General features: G+C 39.9%; 1 protein-coding gene and 1 long non-coding RNA gene across 2 annotated transcripts; both read right to left on the reverse strand.

Annotated features, from left to right (window-relative positions):
• Positions 1-3056: 3056 nt before the first annotated feature.
• LOC132874810 (uncharacterized) lies at positions 3057-5165 on the reverse strand. The gene is made up of 9 exons (XM_060911216.1): positions 4869-5165; positions 4729-4761; positions 4532-4600; positions 4363-4443; positions 4212-4274; positions 3904-4125; positions 3617-3774; positions 3442-3525; positions 3057-3310 (listed from the first exon to the last, which is right to left on the reverse strand). The coding sequence occupies exons 1-6, from the start codon at positions 5143-5145 to the stop codon at positions 3977-3979; spliced, it is 672 nt and encodes a 223-aa protein (XP_060767199.1). The 5' UTR covers positions 5146-5165; the 3' UTR covers positions 3057-3310; positions 3442-3525; positions 3617-3774; positions 3904-3976.
• A 120-nt stretch (positions 5166-5285) lies between these two features.
• On the reverse strand, positions 5286-7504 carry LOC132874953 (uncharacterized). Its single transcript, XR_009651735.1, has 3 exons — positions 7355-7504; positions 6322-6723; positions 5286-5410 (listed from the first exon to the last, which is right to left on the reverse strand). It is a non-coding gene; the product is annotated as an uncharacterized LOC132874953 (long non-coding RNA).
• Positions 7505-8736: the final 1232 nt, after the last annotated feature.

The following is an 8736-nucleotide window of genomic DNA, read 5'->3' on the forward strand; positions in this document are numbered from 1 at the left end:
ATTTGGTATACTCTATAAGGTGCCATAATGTTTCATGAAAAGTGATTGAAATTTTGTCATAAAGGTCATAAAATAGCAGCTTTTTCCATAACTTTGAGCTCCTGGTGCCACCATTGAACTTTTGAATTTTGTCAAAATATTTCACCCAGTGTGTTTTCTTACCAAAAGGAACATAAAAACAAACATGCATCATGATCGGAGGAACTTTTCATTTTTAGGGGGCAACTGATGCACCCTAGGGGCCACTGTTACACTCTCCTGACTTTTCTCTCCCCTTTATTTTGCAGACGGATGCGTCGGACAGAGGGCTGGGGGCTGTTCTGTCCCAGGAGGTGGAGGGGGAGGACTGTCCCATGCTGTACATCAGCCAGAAGCTGTCAGTGCACAAGGGCAAGTACAGCACGATAGAGAAGGAATGCCTCGCCATCAAGTGGGCGGTCCTCGCCCTCCGCTACTACCTGCCGGGGCGCCCTTTCACCCTTTATTCGGACCTCACGCCCCTGCAGTGGCTCCAAAACATGAAGGATGCCAACGCGCGGATCACCCGTTGGTATCTGGCATTCCAGCCATTTAAATTCGAGGTGGTCCACAGGCTGGGGGCGCAGATGGTCGTGGAGGAGTTCCTCTCCTGCCGGGGGGTCGGCTGCAGGCCGGACGGCTCCCCGGCCTGAGTCGGGCGGTGGGGGTATGTGGCAGCAGGGGCGTGGTCAAGCGTCGGTCTGTGAATGGAGGGCTGAGTTAGGGAAGGTAAGTGGTAGTATCACTGCACCTGATGTGAATTAACCTGTGTTTGTGTCTCCTCCAGTGACCGCGCCCTATAAAAGGAGAGAGAGCAGAGAAAGGGAGCTCTCTCCTGACCAGAAATGTGTGTGTGAGAGAGTGAGCTGAAAAAAAAAAAAAAAAAAAAAAAAAAAAAAAAATATATATATATATATATATATATATATATATATATATATATATATATATAATCTTTAAAAATAAAAAGTTTGTGAGAACTCAGTTCTGGCCTGCTGTGCTTCTATGCTCCACCCACCTGCTCTGATTCTACAGGGATAGTAAATATGATATCTATCACATACCATATACCTGATACAAGTCAGACACTTGAAAAACAAGCAAGCAAGTAAATAAATATATATGCATAAGGTGTTAACAGTGGCCAGTAATTCATTTCAAAAGGGATGAGGAAATCCTGTACCAGTCAAAAGATTTTACACCCCTACTCATTCATAGGTTTTTCTACATTGTAGAACAATACTGAAGACATTGAAACTATGAAATAACATATGGAACATTCCATACCATATGGAATTATGTGGTAAACAAAAAAGTGTTAAAAAAAACGTTTGATATTTCAGATTCTTCAAAGTAGCCAGTGTTTACCTTGATGATGCTTTGCACACTACTGGAATTATCTTAACCAGCTTCATGAGGTAGTCACCTGGACTGCTTTTCAATTAACAGGTGTGCCTTTTCAAAAGTTAAATAGTGGACTAGTTTTTTGCCTTCTTAATGTGTTTGAGATCAAACAGTAAATATTATTATTATTATTATTATTATACAGTTAATAGCCCTATTCCATAACTGTAGTAATCCATATTATGTCAAGAACTACTCAACTAAGTAAAGAGAAATGACATCCATCATTACTTTAAGACATGAAGTGACTTTTAATTAATAAAAATCAAGAAAAAACAAACATTGAATTAGAAGGTGTGTCCAAACTTGACTGGTACTTGACACTAAAATCACAATGTGAGCTGTACAATTCAGGTGAAAAGTGTGATGTATTTTACTGAGTAGATGCCACAGAGCAGTAGGAAAGGTGATGGCATGTAGGCTATTTGTTGTTATAATCATTCAGTGCATGAGCTATTGTCAACCAATTTAACCCTAAAATTAAATCAAATAGAATATTGTTAGTAAAAGCGGAGTCTGACATTTCATTTGTGGTTAAATATGGAATCATTCTGATGACTTGATGTTTTATGAACATCAGAACACAGCTAAAATAATGTTGTACATACAGCTGAATAGTTTCTGATATAAGAATCTTTTTCCTATAAATGCCATATTATAGGCATTTCAGAGTTTCAGTTATTGGTTTAAGTGGTAGCTTGCTTTAACTTACATCCTTTAAGGGCTCAGAAAAATTCTGATGTGGCCCTGCTTTACATGCATTTTTTTAACAAATGGTTGTGATGCTGGCGGCACGGTGGTGTAGTGGTTAGCGCTGTCGCCTCACAGCAAGAAGGTCCGGGTTCGAGCCCCGTGGCCGGTGAGGGCCTTTCTGTGCGGAGTTTGCATGTTCTCCCCGTGTCCGCGTGGGTTTCCTCCGGGTGCTCCGGTTTCCCCCACAGTCCAAAGACATGCAGGTTAGGTTAACTGGTGACTCTAAATTGACCGTAGGTGTGAGTGTGAATGGTTGTCTGTGTCTATGTGTCAGCCCTGTGATGACCTGGCGACTTGTCCAGGGTGTACCCCGCCTTTCGCCCGTAGTCAGCTGGGATAGGCTCCAGCTTGCCTGCGACCCTGTAGAAGGATAAAGCGGCTAGAGATGATGATGAGATGAGGTTGTGATGCTGTAAACATTAATAGACCTGCTTTCACACTTATGTGTTACACATGCAGATCCATAAGTAACATTGTACCCTAGTAACAATTTTATGTTCCCAGAACGTTCTGGGAACGTACGCCTTTGGTTGCCTATACGGTGCATATACGTTAGGTTTGGTTGCCACTTGGTTGCCATGGAAAGTTTTTCTGACGTTGCCCAAACGTTTCCTGTTGGTTACAACAACAACCTTCCCCTGCCCTTCCCCTAACCTTGCTGGTTGCATGTTTGGTTCCCTGAATGTTAGCCTAACGTCCCCCTGACGTTGTAGAATGTTATGTTTTGGTTAGATTTTGCTTTCAACTAATTAGCAACATCAACACAACTGCTAGCACATCTACATGAGAAAACTCAGTGATGAATGAACAGGCAAATTTGGCAGGTCTTGAAAGTTTAATGAGAAAATATCAATAACAAATTTGAATAAAAAAAATGTTTGAAAATAAAAAATAAAATAGTTTCTGAAAGTGTAACAGTGCATTCAATAAAACAATCATATATACAAAACAGAATAAAATAGAAAAGTTTCTGAAACGGTGCATTCAATAAAACACATTCAAAACAGAATAAAATAGAAATAACAGTTTTTTAAAGTGTAACTGTGCATTCAATAACAAACAAAATAGAATAAAAAAAAAAAATCACTTCACAAAAAAAAAGAATAAAAATCACTGTTCACCCGTTGCTGCTGACCTGAAAAGAAAAAGGAACAAAATGTTTAAAAACAAGAACAATGAGCACATGTCCACAAAAGCATGATAAACCACCCTACTACCAACCACGAAATTTCTGTGATTGCACCAAATTAGAGAGCAGAAGTATACCGTCTGTGTGGTGCAAATTTTAGAGTCTGCCCAAGGCATTCCTCCACTTCAGCTTCCGTATGGCCAGGAAATTGACGCATGCAGCTAGAAGGCAAAATAAAGGAAAGTTACACATCAAAACCTAGTCAGTCAAGCATGGCATAAAAGTGATGTGATCAATATATAAAACACTTACCCTTTATAATCTTGCACAGAATGGACATCAAAGGACATTTTGGCCCGTCTGCCCCGCAAGCTGTACTGGGCGAGTACCTCATTATTTGCCGCTCGGCGTAGCATACGGTGAATGGCTGCCCCTAAACCTGCCCCTCCGACAGTTTCAAGAAAATGTTGCTGTAAAAAAATAAAAATAATTATACAATGACATTTACTGTAGCGAGCTTATACGATAGATAGATAGATAGATAGATAGATAGATAGATAGATAGATAGATAGATAGATAGATAGATAGATAGAATTACCATCTTGTTCCTCTTGTCTGGTTGTTCCAGACTCCTATCCAACTCCAGCAGCTCCATCACCATGCTGCATGGTTTAGCCAACACCACATCTTCTTGCTGGAGTTGAGGCGTGTGTCGGGGCGTTGGTCTCCACCAATGACTTGATCTTGTCAAACCTAGCCTCGGTCCTGTCAAACCTAGCCTCGAGCCTCCGCATCAAGCAACTCATGTGGGCCTCTGTGACTATGGGGACAAATGTGATGGAAGTTGTAATTTATAATGTACTTTCCTGAGTGAGTGAACTAGTTAGTGTGTATAAAAGTACTTACTTCTCTCAAACATGGCTGTGATAGCTGAGACACCCTGTCCGTCATGAAGCGCCCGGCTGCTGGCTGAAGTTTTCAAAAAGAAAATATTAGTTTTCCTGTTCATGATTTTGTATTCCAACATCTGTAAATGGGAACTTGAAAGCAACTGTACCTTGAACAGAGTCAAAAGAGGTTTCCAGTGATTCTTGGAGGTGCCTGGCTGACTGAATTGGGTGTAGTGCCCAGCTGCTGGCTGAAGTTTTCAAAAAGAAAATGTTAGTTTTCCTGTTCGTGACTTTGTATTCCAACATCTGTAAATGGGAACTTGAAAGCAACTGTACCTTGAACAGGGTCAACAGGACTTGGGCTAGGGTGGTGAGGACTGGCTCCAGTCCCGGCTGGTGTTGACCCTGAAAAGATGGTGCATATGGATGTTAAGTCATTTATTGGGGGGGGAGGGTTCTTATACATGGTATTCACAAAAGAAGAACCTATGATAATACATTAGACATTTACAAATAAATTGAAAAACACTTACATTGTGGTGGTAGTGGCATTGGGTCCTGCTGACCTGAAAAGAGCACACAAACATCAGATCAGTCACGTAATATGCACCGGTTATTCATCATGAATGTTAGCTCCAAGCTATGAATGATGACTTGGGAACTGTTAACTTACACACAGGGCTTCCAGGCACAGTCAGAGTCTTGGGTTGCTTCTTGGTTGCTGCTACCACTGGAGCACAATCATCTGGAAGGAAAGACCATACAATGTGCAATGTAAATTTCTTGTAAATGACTTGAAAATGAACACTGAATTGAGTAACTAATGTTGTCATTAGTGAAGAGAGCTTACCATCATCAGAGGATTCGGAGACAAACCTCCTTGGGCGCTTACGCTGCCTTATTGCAAAAGTGTTCACATCATCCTCTGTCTCAACACTTGAGGACTCCATCAATTGCAAACACTTCTGTTCAGCTTTGGCATATGAATCTATGGAAAATGACTTTTAGTCAGTAGCACAAAAAAAAAAAAAAAAAAAAAGTACTGCCATAGAGAGAACAATTCAGTATATTCCATGTAGTGCATAGCAGCGATAGCTCACCTGTTTCGTACCAGGTTTTCTTAACGGGATGTTTGGCCCAAGTTGTATTTGGTGCTCGGCACTTCACAACATGCAATTGCACATTGTGTGTCGTCCAGTAGCAGACCATGCCATGCTAAAAATATATATAATTAAAAAATAAATAAATTAAATTTTATATATATATATATATATATATATATATATATATATATATATATATATATAGGGATTAAAGCAAAAAAAAATCCTGAGCCTGAACTTTGTCGACACAGGCAAGAAACTAATATATATATATATATATATATATATATATATATGTGTGTGTGTGTGTGTGTGTGTGTGTATAGCGTGCAGTAGCAAGCGCCTGGTATGCCCAACTTCTTGCACCAATTTCTAAATGGCTTGCCATCTCGCCCAGTCTCCTCCAGCCATGCCCAGCGCCATTTATTTTTAACACCTTTCTCTAGGGTCGTCACATCTGCCCCAGAGTTCACGAACTGCATTTTGCCCACGCCACCATGCAATTCCGTTTTCTCTCCCTCGCCCTTCTCTCCAACACAAAAGTTCATTTATTTTATTTTTTTTACTTTTTACCCTCTCTCCGTTGAATGGAGCCGTAACGGCGCGAGGTGACTTTCCGTGTCGACCTTCAGCACTGCACCGCATCGAAGCAAGGAAGAAATGAGAGGAGGGGGTAAAGGCTTTCCTTAGACCCGCCCCATTCTTCTTCTGATTGGCTAATACTGTCAGTTTCAGAGCGCTCCTTTACTACCATTGGCTGACAAACACAAGAGGGATTTCGACGGTCATTTTTTTTTTTTTTTAATTGCCGTCAATTTATTTTCGATTTATTATTTTTTTAAATCCACGGGCAATCACTACAAACCGGAAATCCGGCATGGTGCCGGAGAACTTTAATCCCTGTATATATATATATATATATAAACAAGCATATATATATTTGCTATCAAAAATATATAGGCATATATGTAAGCATACATATTTGCTATGTATCGACAAAAAAAAAAAAAAAAAGACTCATACCTCAGAAGTGTGTCCAAGCCATGAAGATGGCACAACCTCAATAGCATTGTCTGTGAACTCATCTGTGAAAACAAAGGCATCATTAGCAACTTTCCTTGACCACAAACGTTTGAGACATATTTGCAAAACAGACGGAATTCTCCTTTAAGGTATAACCACAACCAGAAAGAAATCACAAATTACCTTTTCGAAAGTAGAGTACTTGAACAGAAGCAGGCTTCAGTACTTCCAACAGAGACGTTTGCTTCCAAATCCAAGTTCCGGGTAGTGACTTTACTACACGCACCTACGTCCTCTTATCCATCTGTCCAGCCAATGAGGAGTGTTCGTTTTGCGTCACATGCCGTTGCGTCAGGCAACCTGACCAATCAACAACTTACAGTGGCTAGGTCTCGTTTCTTCCTGTAGACCCCATGGGAACAAATCCAATGGATAAGGGAATCTGAACTATAAAATAAAAGTTACTTATTTTATAGTTCAGATTCCCTTATCCATTGGATTTAATACATGATGATTATTAACTTTTATGACAACCCTTCACACCAACAAAGTGTTGTTTTTCAACAGACAGTAAAAGTTACGTTACGTTTTCTGTGCAACCTCTGAACTACAATGCTTGTCTCGTGCTATATTCTAAACTCTAAGCAATGTGGTTTGAGTGAGCTAGGCTAACAGAGTACTGCACTGCTGTTATGCCGCCGTTCTGAGGCACAACTACACAGACATTTTAACAGAGAACACCGTCACCTACACGACATGTATATCGATATGGGGTAATCATGCGTAACCTCGGCGCTATGGCGTTAGCCATGCTAAGGTATGCTACATAGCATTATATCAGCGTGCTAAATCACAACAAAGGTGAAAGAATTATGTACAAATTCTTTGTCAGATGGGAGACTGGAAAAGACGTGTTTTAGAGATACCAACAACGATTCACTTCGTATAATGTGACCGGAGATGGTTGCATGCATAGCAGCTAACTGCTAGGTGAATACTATTCACATTTATACAGAATAAAATAACACATTACCTGATCGCACGTACTGTAAATCCAGATAATGTACACTGGCGCTGGTAGTTCTAAATCCAACAAGGAGACTCGGTGAAATTTTCAAATAGCTAAATAAAAGGGCTATCATAGCATCCATTAAGTCCGCCATTTTGTTATTTGCCTTAGAGCTGTTTGAAAGCACAGAGAATTCTGGGTAACGTGCAGGATGATGATGCATCGAAGCTACCTAGCTGGACTTTTATTTTTAGAAAATAAGAGGAGAAGAGAAGTGGATTTTTGTATTGCAGCAGATTTTGTTAGTGGTACAGGGTGGATTTGGTTGTTGTTGGGACAAAGTACAAATAAGTTGATCAATGGAGCTGGGTGTGAGTGAGTTGGGGCAACAATAGGGATAATGTACCAGAAGTATGTGCATGAGAAAATGTAGGCATTATTGTAATGCAGCATGTTTTGAGGGAGAAATGTGTGACCACAACTTAAAGGTCAAACTTTTGTTGCTGCTCTGCCATATTATCAGGAGCCAATTTGCACCACACAAGACTGTGCACCAAGTCACAACGACCCATTGCCAAACCATGTTCACCCTCTTCATATGATATATGCTGCAGCCTGCTCATTACAGATCACTTGAATTCCACAAAAAACATCACCACTTCAATCCAAACAAATTTAGCCTATAAGTTTATTTCTGCAAATCAGCCACACTCTACCCACATTGCACTAACTAGAAAAACATTTAACCTGTCCATTTTTGCTTTCACCATTCCCTTCTTGCCCAGTAAAATATCTTTTACATTTAACACTCAAAATGCTTCCTTTCCTTCGTTCTTAATGGGGTCTCCTGGAATTGAATTGGAGTCGCCTGAAATAACCAATAGAAGGAAAATACTGAAAATAAAAATGTTCAACTAATTATGTTATATATTACAAATAAAATGCTATATATCAGCTTTGAAAAGAAAACATCCACATAACTGAAGGCTAGGCTGCTGATCAAAATATAGAATATGTGACACTGTGCAATCTCTATAAAATCTAAAAAATGTGTATGGGGTCATGAGAAATTGGTGATGTAAAAATGGGGTCCCAGGCCAAAAAAGGTTGTCAACCACTGCTTTAGACAGTCAAAACACATTACTCAGGAATGTACATGGGTTTGTCGCCTATTTTTGTGAAAATTTCCTTGCAATATATCTCACAACTCAACATAGACTAGCCTATTTATCTGGCCTAGTATGCACACATTTCTGTCGACCATATCGTGTCTTCAATGTGTGAGGGTTGGATTCCAAACCAAAATGGCACAACATAACAATGCATAACAAAAGGAAAGTTATATGTGACAGTTTACTATGGCAAAAAAAAAGGCTACAAGTACAAAAGAGGTTGAAATAAAAGAT

The sequence above is a fragment of the Neoarius graeffei genome, chromosome 27 (assembly GCF_027579695.1).
Source record: "Neoarius graeffei isolate fNeoGra1 chromosome 27, fNeoGra1.pri, whole genome shotgun sequence".
NCBI classification, from domain to species: domain Eukaryota; kingdom Metazoa; phylum Chordata; class Actinopteri; order Siluriformes; family Ariidae; genus Neoarius; species Neoarius graeffei.

Coding starts and splice junctions, on each gene's coding strand:
- LOC132874810 (XM_060911216.1), bottom strand. CDS start 5,145: ATGGAGTCCTCAAGTGTTGAGACAGAGGATGATGTGAACACTTTTGCA. Junction 4,762..4,868: donor TGTGCCTGGAAGCCCTGTGT/GTAAGTTAACAG, acceptor TGCTCTTTTCAG/GTCAGCAGGACCCAATGCCA. Junction 4,126..4,211: donor CACAGCCATGTTTGAGAGAA/GTAAGTACTTTT, acceptor TTGTCCCCATAG/TCACAGAGGCCCACATGAGT.